A 22,975-nucleotide genomic window follows, 5' to 3' on the forward strand; every position below is an offset into this window, starting at 1 on the left:
TCTCAAAGAAGCAATATATGCACCAATCTCCTTTTCAACATGAGCTTTAAAATTTCTAAACATGGAAAAAGCTTCTGATTTTTCATGTAAGAAATAAATCCAAGTTTTACGAGTGAAATCATTAATAAAACTTAGGATGTACCTCTTGTTGCTATTTGATTCTGGTTTAATAGGCCCGCATATGTCTGCATGCACAAGTTGTAACTTGTTTGATGCTCTCCATAAACTCTTCTTAGGCATAGAGTTTCTGTGTTGCTTTCCAGTTAAACATTCTATGCATATCTTCTTTGGAATCTTGACCGAAGGCAACCCAATTACCATCTTCTTATCAAAAAGTGTCTTCAATCCGTTATAGCCTAAGTGACCAAAGCGGCAATGCCAAAGATGAGATTCATTTTCTGATACAATTTGGAAACACGAGGAAGCTTTTGGTATCATGGTAGCCAACACAGAAAACATTCTATTTCCACTCATATCTGACTGCATAATTAATCCTTTCTCAGAATGATATACCCTACACTTCCCATGTTGAATCAAAATAGTTAAGCCTTTTTCTTGAAGTTGCCCTATGCTCAATAGATTATTCTTAAGTTCAGGAACATAATAGACACCAGAAATTGCCTGAGTAAATCCATTCACTTGCATACAAATGATACCTTTTCCCACAACAGCCATTCTGGTATTATTGCCAAGTTTTACAGTTTGGCTAAAGCTTTCATCCAGTTCTGAGAACCACTCCTTGTTTCCAGTCATATGATTGCTGCAACCGGAGTCAAGGAACCACACTTCTTCCATTTTGTCTTGCTCCAATTCAACATAAGACATTAATAACAATTCTTCATCTTTTTCCTTCTCTAATTCAACATAATTGGCATTTTTCTCCCAATCAGGACATTCATATTGATAGTGTCCTAACTTGTGACATTTGAAACATTCAATAACAGGTTTATTGAATGATTGTCTTCCCCTTCCTCGACCTCCTCTGAATGAACCATTACCTCTACCTCTACCTCTACCTCTTCCTCTACTTGCTTTGTCTTCATGGGAGATCTTCAGAACCTGCTCTTCTTCTCCACGACTTCTCATCCTCTGCTTATGAACAAGAAGACTACTTTGCAACTCATCAATAGTCATCACGTCTAAGTTGTTGGATTCTTCAATTGAGCATACCACATAATCAAATTTTGAGATCATTGATCTCAAAATCTTTGCAGTAATGACTGTTTCACTCATACTTTCACCATGAGCCTTCATTTTGTTGGCTATGGTTAAAGTACGAGAAAAATATGCATTCACTGTTTCTCCTTCCTTCATTTGAAGAATCTCAAAATCTTTGCGTAAAGCTTGCAGTTGAGCCCTTTTGACCCTGGTTGAACCTTGGAATTTTTGCTTCATTGAATCCCATATATTTTTTGCCGTGTCCCTCTTGAGGATTGTTTCAAGGACTTCACGATCTATTGCCTGGAAAAGGTAATTCTTTACCTTTAAGTCCTTCAACTTCTGCTCCTCGATCAATTTGCATTGTGCCTCTGTAGGCTCTATTCCATCTGCCACCATAAATATCCCATTCTCAATGAGATCCCAATATTCTTTGGAGCGGAGAAAATTCTCCATCAACATTGCCCAATGATCATAATGACCATTAAACCTTGGAATTGCAGGCTGCACGAAACTGCTACTCCCACCTTCTGCCATTCTTCTCAACTCGTTCTACTCGAAAGAAAGAAAAACTGCAGTTTCTTTCTTGACTCACACTCACTGTTTTCCTCACACACTCACTGTTTTCCTCACATGCACTCAATATTAGGCCCCTACAATGGAGCTCTGATATCAATTGTTAAAAAAGAACAATGACATACAAGTTTTAGAGAGAATGCTCTTTTTCTTAATCTTCAAAAATACAACTACTGCAGTTACAAAGTTACAATATATAGACTACTGCAGTTACAATATATTTAAAATGACTCCACATAACTACTCCATATAACTACTTCACATAACTCCTATTTACAAGAAACTACCACTAACTTCTATTAACTTCTATTCACATCAACAAGTATCTCACACTGTTCACAAACTTTGGACTCCAAAACCGTCCCCGCATACCCGACCCAAACCAGTCCCAAATTTGCTTCTCCAATGTACAGCCATAACGCATAAGTGTAGCCAATGCTTCGTTTTTCATAATTTTTTTCCTAATGCAGATAAAAGGAGAGTGAGAGGACTGCCAGCTGACGTGGTTGCTAGGGAGGAACAAAACGGCGTACATACCAACAGTTTCGGCGGTGTTGCGTGCTGTGATGTACAGTGCGCATCCCCACGAATCCTCGTGTAGTCCGGATCAGGAGAACATGCCCTTCGCCGTTGATTCGCTGCGATATGAAACGAGCAAGGGTTCATTGTCGCCGTTGAGGTTGTTTTGGATTGTGCTGGTGATCCTTTTATTCTGCATGTGATTGAAGGGTCCACCTGTTTTGTTGATTGCGATTTGCGAGGGACGTTTCTTTGCTGCGTCATGTCCGGATTGTTTCTAATGTGCATTCGGGGATGTCACATCTGTCTTTTCTCACTGTAAATTTTGGATTGACCTATTAATAAAAAGTAGTATGTATCAACTAATGATAAAAAATAAATTGGGAGATTAAAATAATATAAAGATAAAAAAGGAATATAAGATGAGATTTTGGACTCTTTATTGTTTTGCTCGTTGTTCTTTTCTTTTTTTGAAAGTATAATATTCTTTTACATTTCTTTTAAAAATAAAAAGTAGGATGATATGATTAAAAGGTAACAGGGCATTCTAGCCAACTGAATTATTAAGTTAATTATATTATAAAATTAATAGTATTACTATATATAGTAATAAAATTTTTAATGTATATTTAATATGCATGTGAATTTAAATAATAAGTTTTATGATAATTAATTTGATATAACACATACGATTAGCTAATTTATATGTTTTTTTAATTTATAAATTAATTAATTTTATTAAATAATAAATATTTTTTATTTATAAAAAATATACAGATTATATAATCTGTATGAGTTTTATCAAAATTAATTGTCACAAAATTTATTATTTAAATTTCCATGCGTATTAAATATACATTAAAAAGTTTACTGTTATATATAACAATATTTATTTTATAATATAATTGACTTATTAACTCAGTTTTTTATTAGAGTGTAATGCTAATTCGTGAAACATATTTTTAAAATTAAAAAAAATATTTACGAATTATGAAAAATTCATTTTCTATGTTGGGTACATAGACAATATGTCTGGTACCCCCTCTTTTGTTTAGAACCTAGGGTTTGAAATTCACACAACAAATGGTTAGGCCCAAGATGTAGCATCATTATTATGTAGCTGCTTCATGCACCCCAAAAATTGTTTCCTACATCAATCCGAAATATTTTTTGACCTTTCAAATTGGCTAATATGGAGTGCAAAAGGTATCACCAATCCAGAATGTAAAAATCCGGAAGGTTAAAAAGGTGCAGAGAAGGATTTTCAAAGTGAGGAAGCAACTGCCTCTGTAATAACTTTTTTAGGCATAGTTAGTGAAACCAATTAGATCAGACCCAAACAGAAGAAAACCCAAAATGAAGTTGTACAATTGGACTTGGATTTAGAGTCTTGCAAGTTGCATTGCAAACAGATTTGTACAGAATATTCAGAAGAAACTACTGGCCAAATTGGATGGCGTGTCTTTATAACAGTACTGCATTTTGCAAATAGAGACATTGAGTTGAAAATTTCGGAGTCCTTGATCATTCACAAATTATACTATGTGACTGCTTAATTGAAATTCTTTTTTTTCTGATCTAATAATAGACCTTATAAGTGAGATGGGAGAGGGAACTGAAATCATGTTTAAGCGATGACAAAAGAACATTGGTATAATTCTTAAAAAGGGAATGTCATTTTATCAGATGTTGAATTTCCTGGGCTCTCTATGATAAATATCAAATGTTACATTAAGAGTTTATGACGAACCAAACAGAGAAAGTAACGAATTCATTAGCTTAAAAGTAGAAAAAGAACATGCTATAAACTATAAACACTTATCAATGTTTTACAAGGAATGAACCTCACAACTATTCCTCTAATCTGGCCTTAATGAGATCTCACCATCCTTTACCTATTAACCACAGCCAGTCAAGTGTCACCCCTGCAAAAATACCTCCAAGAAGAAACAACACCAATAGGTTTCCCAAGGCATTTTGTTCTGGACCCTACAAAAAAAGTCAAAACAAAGAAAATTAATGTGTCTCTACTTAAAATTCTAAAACACTAAAACCTTTTGACTGTATTTAACAAGAAATTATATGGTAGTTACTGAGCGCCACTTGTCTATGATCCCAACCAATTCTTATATGACATTGACATGTATTTAAGTTTACGAAAAAGAATTAATAGCACTCTATCTATCATGTGTCATACAAAGATCAGTTGAGAGTATGATGATCTAAAATTACCTAATAATTTCTCGTATTTAACACTTATCAAACTCACCTTGTAACCTTTGGGTGCAGATGTTAGAACACAGACAGTGAGGTAACCATTGGATAGCCCCAAGAAGGACGTTAACACTATCATCCACCCTTGGTCACCATACTTAGCAGTGAAATAAAATGCTGGAACAAGTAAGAAACGGCTAAGAATTGTTATAGTGATCAACTTTCGGGACTCCAACTTCAAGCATTTCAAGAGTGGAATGTATCTTCCAATCAGATCCCACACATTATACATAGCAATTAAAACAAGAGCATACCTGAAACAATACCAGACATATCAACTGTTACATTCAGTGGTAAATATAATCACAGAATAAATTTGGCCAATTGTTTTGCGTCTAGTCATAAAGGAATAAAAGAGCTTTTGCATGTAGAGTAAAACAAGGAAAGAAACCAAGCAATCTTTTAATGAACATACCAGGTGCCTAAACTATGTGATCCAGTATCTTCTAAGAGGAATCCAGGGAAAATAGACAGTGTTAGCATATAAATTAGGAACGTGTCAAGTGCATAGTCAATATTTTCTAATAACAATTGCTTGTTTCCCTTCCTCTCTGGATCTTTCGTATATTCCTTCTCCTGGAAAAAAAAATCGTTATTGCATAAGCTGAATTTTGAACAATGAGAAAGTTTTGGGATGCAATGGAAATAAAAAAGGACGAAAGAAACAGTACTGTTCCAGGTAATGTCCGGATGCCACCAGCTGCAAGGTCAGCTGAAACAGTTTTGGATCCTTCTGATGCTGCCTTTGAACGGTAGTACTTCACAATTGGTATTTTAGGGAAAATAAATGCATAGAGAACAACACAAAGAAGCTCAAAGAATGTTGATATGGCAAAGAACAGAACTGCATGGACAGTATAATATGACATGTGATCGATCAGTAGCTAAATACAGAGTGAGATAATTATATATGTTCAATCATTCAATGACAATAAACGAGAAATGGAACCACCATTACTGAATTTCAATGAATTCAAAGAAATTGACATTGCCTGTTTAAAAAACAAAGTAACTTCAAATTCATAAAGTGCATTAGATGGTGATAACATGATATTTCAAATTCATGTGACAATTATTAGGAAACATGGTGAAACTGAAGAGAAGAGAGTGAACAATCAGTAAGATGTAATTAATTGAAAATAAGATGATCATCAAGCCATCTACTTGGCTTATATATCAAGTGACAAGATAGAAGTAACTAACTTGTAACTAATTAACTGTATTATCTCTGATAACAATCTCATTTAATAGCAATGATAGAGGACCGACCTAGCAAGGGAACTATTGACTTACTAAAACAAAAGGAATTACTCTGCTATATCATTTATGTTGCAGATAAAACAACTAATAATATTCAATAAACCACATAAACATAAATGTGTTCATGGAACGAAATATTAGACTGAAGAACCAATTTCCAGACTTACTCCTAACAAAATTGACAACACACAAAACGAAATTGATAAAAGTACACAAGTTAGTCATAATCAATTTGGAAAGAAGAACACAAACAAGAAACAATTGATATCAGAGGTACTGGAGAGTTGAACTTACTGGCTCCTTTGCGGAGACCGTCCTTAGAATTCTCAAATGCTGCTTTTGTAACCAACCTCAAAGCAGAGGTTAATGCACCGGATGCTGCCAAACCAGCAAGGAAAGACTAACAATAAAACCATGTTAAATAAATTCATAAGCTGAAGAATGAAGATATCTTCAATACCACTACATAATAACTATATCATTGATGCTCACTTGAATGAATTCTGGTTTCATGTAGGAGAGGTCTCCCACCATTCCACCTTGAACATGAGCATCTGCAACTCCAAAAGCACCACTAAGTGCGCATATACCGATGAAAGTTCCAAGTCCTCCTTTACCAGATGTTGCTGAATTCAACTATGGCAAATTGGTAGGAAAAATAAAATAAAAAACCATCCTAAAGGAATTAATTACTCCTAGTTCACAAACAAATGAATAGGACTTACAATTAACACCAACAAAGTGCTTATGAAAAAAAGTATATATCCAAACAGATTCCTTAGTCGAGTATTGAGTTTGGCCTCATTATATGCCAGTATCGCAAGTGTTCCAAATGCAAATGGCTGATATACAAGAGTAAGCACCCTAGAGGGGTGGTATTTCTGCACAAGGAGAAAAACAAAATTAAATTCAAAAGCAAACTTATGAGGTGAGGATTACCCCTCATTTTTATATTTTAATTTGGCTTTATTTTTAGTCGATGTGGGACTTGAGTTTTTTCCAAGACTTGAGTTTTTTCCAAGTGATATATAACAATTACAACATCTTAGAATAACATAATAGATTGAGAAAAAAAAAGGTCGACAATTCCGCAGTAAATTAAGCAATGCTACTGCCATTTGAATTAGAGGTCAGATAATTAAGCAGAAAAGTGCATGAAAATTATGATACCGGAAACAAGTAACCGTAGTAATCTTCTATTGTCAGCATACTGTTCCACGAGAAAAGACATCCATTGCCAAGAAGCCAGCACACCACAATTGCAGCATATTTTCCCTATTCAATGCCAAATAACGGAAATTAAAACATATTTAACTTTCTGTTTATAAGCTGAAGTAGTGATAGATAGATCCATGCACAAACCTCAAGACGTGTAGAAACCTCACTGTTGACCATGCCTGCCGTGGATGCTTCTTTGCAATCAAGTTATACAAGAAAGTAGATTTATTTCCTCAAGGCTTCAATGTGTATTATAATGAGTTTGACGTATTGTAGATAACTATACTAAGCCACCCCAGGCACTACCTATGAATTTTTTAAGATAAAAATACACGAATTTAATATATCAAGTTTTTAAAAACAATAATAATATCTCACTCATTACAGCCATTATCAATAAATAAACAGCTAAATACTACTTGACAACACCTTTATAATAAATAGCATCTAAGTAATATTGTGGTTGATTAAGTCAAAGCATGTGTATTTCTTTTATGATAATCATGATTTATGAGCACTCCACGGCACTCATAATATTCGCAATTATATAATAATTCCGGCGCAGAACAGGCATTGCAACTAATAGTGAGGCATTGAAATTTGGCAATTTGCAGCCACCGCTTTAGTTTCAACTTCCAAATGATGACTCATGAACTAGCTTTTTAGCTGAGCTGCCAAGGCAATATGCAGAGAGACCAACAATTAGGCTATGTTTGGAAACATGCTTTTTTGAATTTCAATAAACATATATTCCTGAATATCAAGACACAAAATAAATAACGAAGGAAAAATTTGTTGTTTTGAGAGTAAAAATACTTTTCAGTTCTCCCATCTTGTATCTTAATATTTCAACCATATATAGTACAAAAATATTACTATTATCTTGCCCTTAATAGAAAACCTATTGAGGAAATAAAATAAGCATCAATTGTGTAAAAGACCAAACATAAATTCCCAATTCCAGGGTCACCTTCTTCATTTATGACACACAAAAGATAGTGGAGAATATAGGGGAAAAAATAAAAATAAACGAAGGGTTGGTGCAGAGCATCTACAGTACTACCTGTAGTGGAAAAGATCATGAAGAAAATATTGAAGGGGGGAAGAGCTTACTATATATGTCTTAGTAGATTACCACAAGGTACCCCAGAAGCGCTGAAAGGAAGTTGGAGAAGCAGAATCTTCAAATATTAATTATTCAATCGCGTGGTGTGGAAACTGGACAGCTATATAAGTCAAAGGTGGAAACTTGAGTTGCGTAATCACTGCGACCAAAAACAAAAAGCAGCATCCGGTGTGGCGCGCACACAAAAATAGATAAGCTTCAAATGACTTTGTCAAATACCTGTGTTTCCCTTTATGTCGATGAGATTACCATATAACAAAATCTGAATTCAACTTTTTCATGTTTTGTGTTCATACTAGTGTTCTTAGCGGCGTTGAATCTGCCGTCATGGTGACTGTGACTCTTCGATCTTCACATTGATATGGCATCGATTTAAATTTCAAACAACACTTTTTGATTACTGTTCATATGATTGATTTTATTTCTATTTTTATAATAAAGTCTAATAGCGAATGACGATTATCTGAAAAATAAAGATGAGAACGTGGACGGCTCCTTCATGCATGTGGTTAAGCGGATTAATTAATACCTATTTGTATTTAAATGGAATTGCATATGGTGTGATTTTTTCTATTAGTAATTATTATGGGTAATATATTCTGCTTAATCTAAGTGAACTAGACACGTGTACGTGTGTTTTAATAACCATATGATAGGTATGTTCTTTTTATGGGAAATATTAGGGTTTTTTTTAAGTCTACGGTCTACATAAAAGAAAATACGGTGAGAGAACCGACTTGCACATTAGTTCACATGAATTTTGCTTGGTCCAAAACATGAATTATGTGGACCAGCCAGCGGAATGTGAACAGTATAGCTACATCTTACATATCAAGAATTAATTTGCAGTCCCTGAATTATTTTTTAAAAATTAATTAGATCCTTAAATTATTTTTTTAATTCGATTTCTATTATATATATATATATATATATATATATATATATATATATATATATATATATATATATATATATATATATATATATATGGTTCCGGCCGTTAGAATGAAAACAGTATCCCTTAAACGTATTACCTCTTATGGAGAATATATGTTAAATTTAAATAAATTCTTTTAAATCACTTATAATATTTTCATTAAATACATTCATTTGCACATGGTAATGGTTGTTGTAAGACCTAACTAATAGAAGGTTAAAAATGATTATTCATTGAATTCAATTTAGTTTTTACCAAGACTAATTATTGATTTAGAGGTTGTAGCATTACACACAAATTTATACAAAAGACAGCTCGAAATGGATGATTTTTTATTTTTTTTATGGTTGAATTGGATGATGTATCTTTAACAACAATATTGTATGTAGCTGTATCTATAGAACAACTTGATCTTCCACTACATTAGAGCTATAAAATGTTAGACATTAGTTTGAAAATTAGTTGTCCTCATTGAAAATATAAGTTTCACTGTACTTGTAAAATTATCTCTTTTTTCAATAGATTTATATTTTGAATTATGTACATTTTTCTACAATTTTCTCTTCTCTGTTGAACCTTTACTCACATGGTATTTACCAAGGATCATATGCTGCTGCATCTTTCTTTCGATTTTGTTCTATTTACTTTGTCTCAATTTGTATCATTTTCAATTTCTCTATTACAAAATATTTCATCTTGTATATGATCTTTCTCCCTTCGTATCATCAAAGAAATTGAAATCATAGCGTTTCAAGTTTTTTTTTTTGGTTTCTTCTACCACTATCAGATCCATCATTTATTTGCTTTTTCAAGTTTTTTTGTTCTGATCTTTCAAGAATCCTCAGATCTTTTCCGTATGTGCAGAGATCTTCGGTTTCGATCTCATTTTTTCCACTTTTCCCCCTATCTCTATCTTTCTCTCACTTCAAAATCCAAATCCATCTCTGCTTCTTCGTGTTTCTTCAAATTCACGAAAGACTTACTTTTTTTTTTTTTTTAGTTTTGTCAACACTTAAGCAAATTTATTCTGCTCCTAGTCTTGTTGCGACTCTTATTCTTTGCCACAGATGTCACCTTCACTAATAATGTAATGTAATTGTTATCATAATTACATAAAATCAAAGTGTTGTGTTGTGAAAATTAATCAAATTTATTATCACATTCAATAACTAAACATTGGTTTTAACTTTTAAATCACAAGAACCACATATTGACAGCTAAAAAAAGAACATCAGCGTTATAAAAAGGCATAGCAAGGATTCTAAAGGTTGTAAAAAAAAACAAGGATATTTCTGAAGGTTAAATATTTGGCAACACTATAAGCTATGTATTGAATTAAATGAAGAAAATAAAAGGGAGAGAAAGGCCACGGGAGAGGTGATGGTGAAAAATTACACGGAAAAAAGTGACCTGTTCAGGTTCTTTTTCATCTTAGCTTCAGTTCACAAAATATCAATTTGATTACAAAATATATTTATGCATTAATACAAAACAGAATGTTTGAATTTCATGTTTAAATATATATTATGACAACAGAGGTTTTAAGGAGTCTAAGCCCACCATGGAGCATCACCTGTTCTGAAATCTGTTTCAACCCAAGGAACAAACACGACCTTCCCATCATCTATATCACAATGTGCTAATGCCAGAGACTGTCCAACAAGAACAACAAAAGTATACATCACTGTTCTAGTAATAAATAAGTGTAACAAAGACTGAAAATTGAAAAGTAAAATTGGGGTTGTAAAGAAACTAATCATTACGAATTCAGGATACTTCTAAAAGTGAAAATACCACAATTTCTCAAAAAGACATGGTTTTCAAATTGAATAATTAAAAACCCTCCTACTAATCATTCTAAGGTAAAACACCAGTCAGATCCGCCAAAGTATATGGTACTGTCACATTAGTCCCTGAAAATGCAATCTATCAATCACTTGGGTCCAAAATTTAAAATGTGGTATGACTTAAGTGATAATATTGACATATGTTTAGACAAAAGTAACAATAAGTAGTTTAGGGACTTATTTGACATCTAGGGACTTATTTTGAATTTGCTTAGTTTCAGAGACTAATGTGTGATATTTCTTTACACATTTAGGGACCAAAAATAGTGTTTTACCCAATCACTCTACTTTCTTGTATGATAAGTATTCAATGCATTTTATATTTTCAAGACATTAAATGCTTAACTTTTTCATTTGATATTTTCTTTTATAAGGTAGAAGGACTCTTTCCAATTTACTTACCAATGGAGCAGGTCCTCTCACAACTCTTCCTTGGTCATTGTACTGAGATCCATGGCAAGGGCAGATGAACTTGTTCTCCGCTTGATTCCATGGCACGACACATCCAAGATGAGTGCACACGGCATTAATTGCAAATGTTGCAAGGGTTCTGTCTTTCTCCACAACAAGATAGGTAGGATCTCCCTGTAAATAAAGGAGGTGGATTCAAATTGTAAAATTATGAAAATAGTTACTATGGTTGGAAGGTGAGAAGGAAATCATTTCCAATTCTACAAAGCCAAACCTTTGGTTTTTGTAACCAGAACTACAGTTTAAATTTCTCTAACACTGCCACTGGATAAAATTGGCATAGTGTAGCAAGACAAATTTGTTGAGGAAAGAGAAGAGGTCTAATAATTGAAGGAAAGAAGCAATGAGAAATGACGCCAAAGAAGTCTAGGGAAGCTATTGCTTTCAATATTACATGTAAAGCATCTGCAACTTGTTGAAGATCTACCGGTACACTAACTAAACAGCGGTATACTTACCTTCAATCCTTGTGTAAGGGTTCGGTCACCAGGTCCATGTGCCTTGAGCCAATTCTCGGCAATTACATCATTTCCAACGGCATCCTTGGCAACAGTACCGCCAGCTGAAGAACCTGAACTGTAATTTTTTTCCCCAGTCAGGTTAATATAGATGAAGAAACTGGGATTGAATAATAAAAAGCAGCACATTGGAATGGAAGGTTAAGAGTTAATTATCAAACTTTTGGATGCTACATGCAACAAGTAATGAGCAATATGATAGATTTTCTTCCCTTTCAATGAAACTTTAACATGTTCCTCTTTGAATCAACTGACATTTTAAGTTCAGAAGATAGCTTTTAAAATTTAAACCAGTGTGACAAGGATGCAAAACTAAAGAATTGAGGCAAAATTCCAAACAGTAAGAAATAATCAATTCAGTACTCCTCCCCCAATGTTAGAAATGTGCAAATTTTTAACTTCCATCGCTTCTTTCCATCCCACTACAAAAATCAATATAATGATAATAATGATACCAAAAGTAACATGTACAAATTAGCTTCAAGTAATAGTACAATTATTGAAAAAGAGGCTGCGCATGTAGCAAAGCAGAAGCTAATTATTCAACGTTTAAGAGAAAAGCTTCTTATGGAAGTACCATCAAATAAAAGAATCCCCTAAAGCTGATCCTATTAGTACAGGAGCACTACCAACACCTGTTATTTTATATTTTGGGGAATTCATACTTCTGGAACTTAGTTCTCCAAAGTTACACACGACACGACATTAGCCCTTGACACTATAGTTATTGTAAAAATCAACAATGTTATTGGTGTTTTGTGATTGAATTACGATGTACAAACCCTTTACACTATAGTGCATAAACTATTTACTCCAAAATAAAATCGAAGAGCAAGTTTAGTGACAAATTAAACCTATAACTAAGTAATCCGATGACAAAATCTTTCAAGGACTAAAGCAATATCTTTTCTGCATCTCTTAAGGACTAATTTGGTGAAGATGTAAGAACTAACGTGATGATAAATATTGTTGTGTAGGAAAACAAAACGTACCCTGGAGGGACAAAGAAGTAGGTGTAGGGAATAAGCATTCCAGCAGTGGGGAGTGAAATGGCACCAAGAAGAAGAAGATTCATGAGCTGTCTTTTGCCCATGTCAGGGACTCTATCAGCGGAAATGCTGGTGGCTTGGCATGCAATTCTCAATCCCTTGCTCTTCCCCATCATCTGCCTCTTCACTGGCTTCACAAGAAGTGCCTGTGAGGAACTGAAAATCCCACTTTTTCCTGAGCATAGCTGAAATCACAAAGACATAATAGTCCCTTTTGTTAACTCAAAAGCACCAAGCCTATGCTACACATTATAGAGAAAAAAGAATCTTTTTTTTTTAGTACCTGAGAAGGGGTTGTAGGGGATAGAGTGGTGGATGCCATGGTTACAGAAACACTTGTTGGTGATGAGAATGAGAGGATAGAGAGATGTGAAGTGAAGATTTCAGGTTAAAAATCTTGAACGACCACCACAACTGTCAACACAACAGTTGCTGGATAAGGCACTAATCAACATATAGGTGCCACATAGCCACATGTTCTTCAGCCAATCAACAACAAACAACCCTTGTTATCTTGTTTTTGGTCCAGCAACTTGATTTTTGGCCCTCATGGTCCAGCATAATAACTTTATTTTTTTTATTTTTTATTTTTTTGTCATGGAATTTTAGCTTGTTAAGGATTAAGGCTTTTCCCTTCCATTCTACGATAGGCTTATTCCCTATTGGGGTTCCTGAGATAAACCCATGCACATGAAGGGTTAAAACTTCTTGAACCTCCTGCTTTTTGCACCCCATTACATTCTAAAAAAACTCATTTTAGAATGTAATTTAACATTCTAGAATGACTTTCCATAATTAATGGAGGTGCAAGAAACTATAATTGGAGATACGAGAAACAACAACCCACATGAAGTTGATGGATAGGGCTATAATTTGAGCATGTCATTCTCACTCCCCTTTTCTCTATTTTCACACCCAAACTTTTTTTAATCTCTTTTGATAAAAATATTCTTGAAAGAAAATATGTTTTCCTTATATATATAATACATAACGGAAACTTATTTTGATTGTGATATAATTGAAAATAAAAGTGTGAAAATTTAAATACAAGAGACACATTTCTCCTTTATGTTCTTTTTTGTATAAAATAAAAATATGTTTTCGATTAGTATTTATATACACAAACATAATAAAAATTAGTTTTTGTCGAATTAACGAGAAGCAAAAAAAATGAAATGAAACGGCATAAAGGGGGGTGGGGGAGAAGAATAGAAGAGACAGAGGAAAGAGAGTGTCTCGTGTAAAAGAAGAGAGTGGGGATGGGAGGGAAGAGAAAAGGGTTAGAAGAGAAGGAAAGAGATGAAGAAAGGGGTAGAATATGAAGAGAAAAAGACCAACTGAGAATAACAAAGCCCCATGAGCAGCATACCAGGCCGGCCCAAAATGTTTTTAGTCCTTAGTTCCGTTTGGCAAGGCACATAATATCCGTCAGAAAATGGGCTCGTTTGATGTCCTGATGCACTTTAAATATCGGAATGTTCATTGTTATATGAATTGATTTTAAGACCTTTATGTTTAACTGCTAATTAACTTTGACATTATCCCTTTATAAAACTTAAATTTTCATACTAAATACGGGACTTCGTACCAAATGTGGGACTAATTTTTCATTTTTACGTGTCAGACACTTAGATTTAAATCTCACTACACGTGTAACAAAAAAAATCCCACTACATTACCATCAAATTATTAAAGTTGACATGATGTATAAATAGTTGAATCCTTTAAGCTTGATAAGAATTTGACTTGTAACTATATATGTATGAAAAATGTTTTATTGAATGCGATAAAAGTCATCTTCGTGATCTTTTATGCCTAAAAGGGATTCATTTCTGACTGTTAGCGGGAAGATACTCTATAATTAATATATGAACAACAATTTACTTAGCTACACTTGAGATAATATATGTAGATCTAAGATAAACCTCATCACCTCCTCTCGAGTAGTCGTAGGCAATGCACATCAAAAGTAAGACTCGGTTTTTACCTCATCTTGACGTTGAAGGGAGGCAAGCAAGAATGGAAAACTACTGCAGTCTTGAGTGAAAAATGGTAAAAAGAAAAAAAAATGATCAAACCTATGCCTACATATGCTTTCTCTCCTAGGTACATTACAATGGTAATGCCCTTCCCAGAAAACATAAATAATTGATGTGTATTTTTTAGTTTGTCCCAAGTAGCTAGGTAATGGTCCACTTCTTTGTCTACGCCCTCTATGGCAAAAATAAAAGTATAGAATGATGCTGTTATCTGCATGGGAGGTATGGCGTGCCACATGCACTCACCAAATCATCATGCACTTCTCCATCTCTCTATATACCCTTCTGTGTTTATATTATTTGCTTCTTCTTTTGGTTAATAAAGTATTTTGGTTGTAAGCGTGCAATCTCTTTTCTTTGTTTATATATATATATATATGTTCTTATAATATAAGGTCATTTTCGTTTTAATCCACTTCAAACTTTTCTCTGTATTGATTTTTATTCAAAAAATAATTGTCTTAGATTTAAAATAAGAAAAAAATTAGGAGGAATAAAATGAAAGCAAGCTTACGTTATAAGGACTTTAAATCATTGTGTGTGCATGTAAAAAGGATATCAAGTGAGATATAACTTATAAGAGCATGAGAGAAGTAAATATAACCGTATGATTAAAATTAGAATTAATTAAAATAATTATGACTATTCGTATATAATTATATAATCTAAATTAACTCTTTTAATACCTAATAATTGCTACATGTTATATCACAACTTTTGAGTGAACTTCAAATTCTTTGAAACGAGAAATTGAATACAACTATCACAAAGAAACATTCACAAGTAGCTAATAATTAAGTACAAAATCTGAAAACTTGCATCTAATTAAGATCACTAAAGGACTACTTGTTTAGTTATTTATGTACTAAAAGTAGTAAATAAACTATATTAGAAAGTTTAAACATTATTTAACATTTAGAGATTCTTTCATGTAATTAATAATCTTCTTATACATATATAATTTGAATATATTTTTTTATATACTATCATCTAATCTAATTCATTATAAATCACCTTATAATAAGATTTTTTTAAGTTGATAATAAATAGTATTTGAATAACTATTAAATTTATGATAATTTAATTAGTTGATTGTATAACTTTTATACTGACCACGCTATATCAAAATTAAACTCATGTATAATGAAAGAGGGAAAGTGAAAAGGAACGGATAATAGTCTTCCAACAACGAGAGTAAAAATAATGGGTCTCTTTATGCTTTCTCTTGCATCAAGGCAGTGAAAAAAGAATATGTGGTTTTCGTCAAAGAAGATAACACCCAACAAGAAAGCAGCAGAACTACTCAACAAAATTATGTATATTTTGTACCAGAGAGATACAACAACTACAAGCTTGAAGCAACAATGAAAAAATAGAACGTTCTTCAATGTCGCGTTTCTAGGTGATGAAACACTTGAAAGCCATGTTGCATTTTGCAATTGATGTCCCAAAGCTTTTTGTCTCACAAATCAATTAACACGTTAACTAAACGATTTTATTAGCGTCAACTCTTAAAAGCTGTTTTCAAGTAATTAAAAAATAAAAATTCTTGATTAAAACTTTGGTGGAGCTAGGCCAAGTTAGTCAGAGTAATCAAATACAAAGACCTTACATGGTTGATGAAAAAAAATGCCCAAGACCAAATTAAAATTAAATTTGAAGTATGTAGTATTTTCTTTTTAATTTATAGGCAAAATTTTGTACTTTAAGAAAACGTTGGGGAGCTGATCACACAGAGAGGTTCTGTTCTCAGTGTCCTGCCTACTTTTATTCGCATTTTTATGCGTAATTTGATTATGAATTTTTTATTTTTTATTTTTTGCTTCGATTTGATTATGATTTATTTACCGCAAGTAGATCTCATTGATATTACGTACTAGACTACTACTAGTGATATAAATTCCCTCTCTCCACACGGAGATTTTCTAATACTTATTCTTAAGAAAAAAAAATACTACTAGTATAATGTATTTTAAACACGAATAATATAAACAATTACAATTTGATCTTTTCTCATTTTAAATTTTGTGAGCATCACGTAATATATTTCATTACAATATAAATGTTAATAATATAATCTCTAGTATATTATTTTAAGTATGATTCATTATTAATTAAAATTTATTAAAAAATTTATGAGTCTCACTCCTTATTTTGTTTAATAGTTATATTTCAAGTGACATACTTATTATTACGAAAAATAATAGTTGTCGTATGTCACTCCAAGTTAATGATAAAAACTTCTTCACCTAACTAGTCAACAACATATTAAACAGGTTGATGTCAGACTCTACACCCGGGCCAATTTTGTTGTCATGGGGCTACATCCTTGGCTACTTTATCATGTAACTGCTTAAATTATTACATATGAATTTAAGACTGAGATTAATATTCTGTAAAGTTATTACTTTATTTTCTTCCTTTCACATTTACTCTATTAATTATTGGATAAATTTTCTTTTATCAACAATTATTAATTATTAATTGTATTAGCTTTATTAAGAAGAGGAATCAAACTCATAATTTTTTTTTCTGTTTCTCAGTTATTCAATCAATTTTATATTTCTGAGTCAATTGTGTTTTCTTATTATACCAAAGAGTTACTTAATGCTTTTATGCTACATGCACTAAATATTACTTCTCCATCCTATATTTAAACATGATTATATGCTAACTTGTCACACTATGTTAAATGCTATATTATTAATTGTAAAAAAAATATTATTAAATTTCTCAGGGTCTTTTAAATTTTTTTTCTAATATACTCGTAAGGATCAATATATATTTGCAGGAAGCAATTTTTTTTAAGTACGATGGTAAATGCAGATATCAGTCTCAACTAAAATTCAAATCCTATTCCATCATTATTGTACGAAAAAATAGTTCCTAATTAATCCAACTCTCAGCCAAACATAGAGTTCTAACCAGGAAAAAAAAAAGACTGAGTCAACATCCCAAAGTCTTACAAACTATCTTTAATTTCCTGCATCTTAATGAGGCATGTCCCACAGACATACTTACCAAAAATTAACCTCAATGATATGTTCCTTTGACCAATATATTGGCGATGAGGCACACAAAGTTCGAGAGTTCTCACGTTTATTTTTAATTCCCAACCGTCAGATGTAGTCCAATAATTTTAATTTTTTCTTTTGAAATGGCAGATATGTTTCAATATTGTCTCTTGTTGCTCAAGATCAAGCCAGGAATAAAATTTTATCATTATATATATATATTGTATTATTGCTGTCCCTCGTCACACAAGAGTGACTTACTTATAAAAGGAACTGCGTGCCTCCATGTGGTTTCAGGTCTGGCCCCAAAGCGATGGGGGCAATGTTTTGAATGAATCTGTTCTGTTGGTGCAATTGATTTGAGAACCGTAGTAGCTAGGTTGTGACATTTTTTTCCCCTTAACAATGACTACTCTATATGAATATATGATCGTTTTTGCGCTACAGGGTTCAGAGTGGGACTTGGTGTCTTGCTTTCCCAACCTACCATGTTGAGTAGCAGAAAAACGAATACGGAGCCCACAAAATTAAAGTATTAGTGCGTTATATAAAACAAAATTTCAACATAAGAGAAATTATTTGCATTGAAGCTTCTTTATTAATTAGCTGGAACCTTTTCTTCTTCTTCACATATATAGCTGGAACCCTGTTAAAGCTGCATTATGTCCCTTCTCTTAAAATGAGCGCTAGTTATATATGCATATAATGGAAGCTGTATAATAATATGGTTGATAGATAAATTTGTAACGTGATTAAGTTTTAGTTTTCTGATCTGTGTGTATGAAAAATGTAATAGATGTTAATCTTTTAAATAAATTTTAATATTTTGAGATATTGACTTTTTGTTTTCCAAAAGGAACACCTAGGATTAAGACTAACTCAAAGATAAAATAATTAAAACTTAAGTTTTAGGTTGTCTACTAATAAAAAAATTACTTATCTCAGTTTTTATAGAACATAAAATTTTCATATGTTAGCAAAAAGATCACTTGATAAAAAAGGTTAATATATAATTTTCATTTAAAGTAATAATTTTTTCTTAAAATTTATTTTACGTATACAAAAAGTATACTTATCACGTATCACTTGTCGTGGAATCGATCCTATCCGCGTAAAGAAAATGTTAGGGCACTGCAAAAATCAATCCATTATCTATATTATAGTGCATACACAATTGGAGGTTCATATAATTTGTATGTGGATGCATGAATTATAGTAATTAAGTTGACATGTTTTAGATTGAATGTGTCTTTGGACAGAATTCCAGAAATATCATCATTTTTGTTTTTACTTTTAACTTATTTTTATATATTAGATTTTGCATAGAATCGTGCATATTACATTTCTAATTTTAATCCAAACACACACTGAGTGGTACATACATAGACATGTTCGTCGTATCCGTTGGACAAGTAGGTTAAGGCTCTCTTACAGGTTGGTCCCATGTTTCATGCATGGGTTAAAATGGGGTTTGTAATTTAAAGTTTGTACAGCTGTAAGGGAAGTAGTATCACACTATCACGGCACAGTAGCAGTTGCACTTATTTATAGTAATCTACCCGACTATTTAATGCCTATTTAATTATATGGGTTCCTACGTACTGTTACGAACCTAGGATAAGAAACATGATCTCTTTTAATTCTTACCTATTCTTTCTCAGTTTCACACATGTATATGTGGTTCAAAACATGCAAAGGAAAGATTTCAAACCTTATCACTCTTGTTATTACTCGTCCATAATGAAAACGTATATATGATGTGAATTTTAAAGTAAGAACGTATGACAACGTCCCCGTTCTCACGTATGTATACGTAGGTCAATTAAGGTGGGGAGTTAGTTACATGTTATGTGAAATACTGATCTGCATTATGAACTTCAGCACACAACATGAATACATGATATTAATTTGCTTTATATTTATAGGTTTCTAGTTTGTTTGATTTTACCAAATTGCATACTTTAACCTTAATTTTCCATTAAATTTCTCCAACTGGTTAATTTTATCTGTTTAATGTCATACAATGCAGTTAAGAATCAATAATTGAATAAGTGACAGCAATCTTTCAATTCATTAAAGAACAGTCTTTCTTTATCTCTTTACACATGTCATGCGCTAGTATTTTTAAATCTTAATTGTGATCCAAGTTGCCTCGCACGAGCCTGAAGCTAAGTGACAAAAAAAGTCTAAAAAATTACCCAGATATGGAATTCATACATATACGCTTATTTTAATCCAAGTTATAATAGTTCTCCCATTTCCTTTTGAACGATTTTTTTTAAGTCTCTTAATTTTAAAAAATGTTCATTTTAGTTCCTTCTGATTGTTTTTTAATGATTTAAATGCACAATTTATGGTATCATTTTAATGTAGGAATGACTAAAAAAATATTTTTAAAATTAAGAGACAAAAAGGATAATTTAGACCCATTGTGAGTTATTCATTTATTTTTATTTTATTTTCAAATTCAATTATTGAAGCATGTTTAAGTCTTTACAATAACTTATATATAAAGGTCTCTATATTATTTCTGTCTTGGATCCATAACATATTAGGATTGACTCTTATTATCCTTCATCTATGCGATTATGCTAAGTCCCAATTGGCCTAGTGATGTTGCTAAGATTAAGTGTGATGGATGTTGAATATTATTACAAGCAAAAGGCGGGGGTTATTTATTTATTTATTTATCATTTTCTTTTTGTATTTTCTAAGTGTGCAGTAAGTGTTTTTGTTTGTGTGTTTCCTGGATCTAGTTACCTAAGGTTAAAACATTTCAATGTGATGAAATTAGTAGTAGAAGAGTGTGGTTGTATGGAGTGATGAGTTGAAAAAAAAAATGATTTTTTTATCAGATTTTTTTAAATGCGAACCTGTTTTCAAGTTTTTCTTATTTTATCCCAATCATTAAATATTTTATGAATATATCTAACTTTAATACAAAGAACACAGCGAAACAACATGTAGTAATGATGACATGGTCCATGTATAGACCCAAGCTAAAACAAAACATGTCTATCTTATCATAAGTATTTGACTTATTGTCTGTTCAATACCAAACTGACTTGGAGATTTTCAAAGAAACTGGGCACTCGATCGTATCTACTGCTTATTAGAAACGTAATGCTTCATTACTTGTAATAATTGAAATGCAAATTTCATTACGTGCAAGTGTCATTGCACAAGGGGAATCACGAGGGGTATATTTGATAATTACATTCCGATGTTGAACGGCTACGCCACCAGCCAAAACGGAGCGTACATGTATTAAATATATTGATTGACTTAAAAGTGGTTAGAACATATAAGTGTGCTACTATTGTGTTTAATATACCGTTTTGGTGGATTAATGCATAATTTTATTTTTTTTTATATTATACTGACATTAAGATAATGATTGTGCAATAAAGCTTGAATTCAGTTTATTAATAGGGGGGATTAGTCTAGTAGAAGGAATGTCACTCACAAAATAACAAATTTCGTTTCGAAGCACATGTAATAAATGTTCAACCTTAATTAGAATCGGCATTTTAATGCTAACAAATGCACACGTAAATATTTTTTAATTTGATTAAAATTTATTAATAATATAAAAGAATTGCATCATCATTTAATCGCATTAATCACATATTTTCATGCTTGCTAAGTTTGATAAATTTTATTTAAAAGTTAAAAAAAAATCTATATATTTTTTATGTAAAATAGTTTTACACTATCATCTAATAAAAATATTATTATTTGACAAATTTATTGATTTTAACAAAATTGTCGTAAAAAATATATCAATGACTATTTGTTATTAAATGAAAGTCTAAAGTTGTTTTAGACTTTCAATGCATCACCTTAAAACTTAATTATCCTTAACTAAAATGATTTTTATTAATTAAAAATAAAAACTTTATATCACATGATTATGTTTGACAAAATATTTTATCTAGTTTTTAATTTTTTTTATTAACTGAAAAGTTTATTTAATTATTTGATAATTAACTTTTTAGTAGCTTTTAGCATTCGGTAATTAACTTGAAGTAGAGTTTTTTAAAATATTAATTTCTAACTTTTAATTTTTTTTATTTTCTTTTACTTTTATCCTTGTTAACTTTTTTAAATAAATTAAATTTTTTTCTGTCATTTTATACTTTTAAGTTATTTCAACAATTAATCTTATTAAGTATTTTTAAGTTAATTTTTCAGTTTCTAATTTTCTGTTAGGTTGTTAACTTTCAATAAATTTTTCAACTAGTTTTGTTGAATATAGTTAATATCTAAAAATTAAACTTATATTTTAAAAATTAATAATTTAATTGATATAATTAAAATCACTTTATTATATTCTTCAATGAATCTTGTGAAAATATAAAACTAATTTTTAATTTAAATTTGAAAACAATATGATATTCATAATCACAATAATTTAAATTTAAAAAAGTGTTAATTTTTAAAAAACCAGTTTCACGTTCGTAAGTGAAAGTTACAATACATGTTGTATATGTGTGTTTGGTTTGGCTTCTGCAAGCCACGTCTTGGGAAAAATTCACGTCAAATTTATCAATTGATGCAGAAGCAGCTAATGCTAGCATTCATAATGACGCGCGTCAGAAGCCAAGAAACGCCAATCCAAACCTGTAAATGAGAGGAGAAAATATAAAAGTTGAGTTATTTGAAAAAAAAAAACAAACAAGAGTCTGATTCTCTATTGTGAATTCTCAAATCTGTAATATACAAGTAAATTATTTTTTTATTATAAACATCTTAATTAATTGGATAACTAAAAAGGAATTTGAAATTACTTTACCTAATTATCTAGCTAGTCTTGATAATGTTATCTATTCGTATATTACTGAATTACAAAATATATTTATCGATCACAATTTCTAAATTTAAAGAATTCACATATTGGTGCAAGACTTCAAACTCCAAACTGAACTGCAATTATAAATGTTATTTGTATAATAACTTTTATAATAAT

The 22,975-nt window shown here is 31.6% G+C and overlaps 2 protein-coding genes across 7 annotated transcripts; both read right to left on the reverse strand.

Annotated features, from left to right (window-relative positions):
• Positions 1-3,907: 3,907 nt before the first annotated feature.
• LOC114377324 (equilibrative nucleotide transporter 3-like) lies at positions 3,908-8,538 on the reverse strand. Of its 6 annotated transcripts, none has more exons than XM_028335785.1 (11): positions 8,351-8,538; positions 8,141-8,231; positions 7,150-7,311; positions 6,958-7,062; positions 6,513-6,668; positions 6,280-6,423; positions 6,082-6,187; positions 5,199-5,371; positions 4,943-5,103; positions 4,523-4,781; positions 3,908-4,242 (listed from the first exon to the last, which is right to left on the reverse strand). In XM_028335785.1, exons 3-11 carry the CDS (start codon positions 7,180-7,182, stop codon positions 4,135-4,137), a joined length of 1,245 nt encoding a protein of 414 aa, XP_028191586.1. In that variant the 5' UTR covers positions 7,183-7,311; positions 8,141-8,231; positions 8,351-8,538; the 3' UTR covers positions 3,908-4,134. The 6 variants fall into 6 exon arrangements, with proteins under 6 accessions (XP_028191586.1, XP_028191583.1, XP_028191580.1 ...); XM_028335782.1 differs by having other exon boundaries at positions 7,150-7,676; positions 8,119-8,231; XM_028335779.1 differs by adding an exon at positions 7,435-7,676 and having other exon boundaries at positions 8,119-8,538.
• Positions 8,539-10,452: 1,914 nt separating this feature from the next.
• LOC114377041 (cytochrome b6-f complex iron-sulfur subunit, chloroplastic-like) lies at positions 10,453-13,380 on the reverse strand. Its single transcript, XM_028335421.1, has 5 exons — positions 13,237-13,380; positions 12,897-13,138; positions 11,845-11,962; positions 11,318-11,500; positions 10,453-10,720 (listed from the first exon to the last, which is right to left on the reverse strand). Exons 1-5 carry the CDS (start codon positions 13,273-13,275, stop codon positions 10,619-10,621), a joined length of 684 nt encoding a protein of 227 aa, XP_028191222.1. The 5' UTR covers positions 13,276-13,380; the 3' UTR covers positions 10,453-10,618.
• Positions 13,381-22,975: the final 9,595 nt, after the last annotated feature.

Source organism: Glycine soja, chromosome 11 (genome assembly GCF_004193775.1).
Source record: "Glycine soja cultivar W05 chromosome 11, ASM419377v2, whole genome shotgun sequence".
NCBI classification, from domain to species: domain Eukaryota; kingdom Viridiplantae; phylum Streptophyta; class Magnoliopsida; order Fabales; family Fabaceae; genus Glycine; species Glycine soja.

Coding starts and splice junctions, on each gene's coding strand:
- LOC114377041 (XM_028335421.1), bottom strand. CDS start 13,275: ATGGCATCCACCACTCTATCCCCTACAACCCCTTCTCAG. Junction 11,501..11,844: donor CCCTTACACAAGGATTGAAG/GTAAGTATACCG, acceptor CTTTATTTACAG/GGAGATCCTACCTATCTTGT. Junction 10,721..11,317: donor TGAGAGGACCTGCTCCATTG/GTAAGTAAATTG, acceptor CTTGTTGGACAG/TCTCTGGCATTAGCACATTG.
- LOC114377324 (XM_028335785.1), bottom strand. CDS start 7,182: ATGGTCAACAGTGAGGTTTCTACACGTCTTGAG. Junction 7,063..7,149: donor AGGTTTCTACACGTCTTGAG/GTTTGTGCATGG, acceptor GGCATTGAATAG/GGAAAATATGCTGCAATTGT. Junction 6,669..6,957: donor ACTACGGTTACTTGTTTCCG/GTATCATAATTT, acceptor CTCCTTGTGCAG/AAATACCACCCCTCTAGGGT.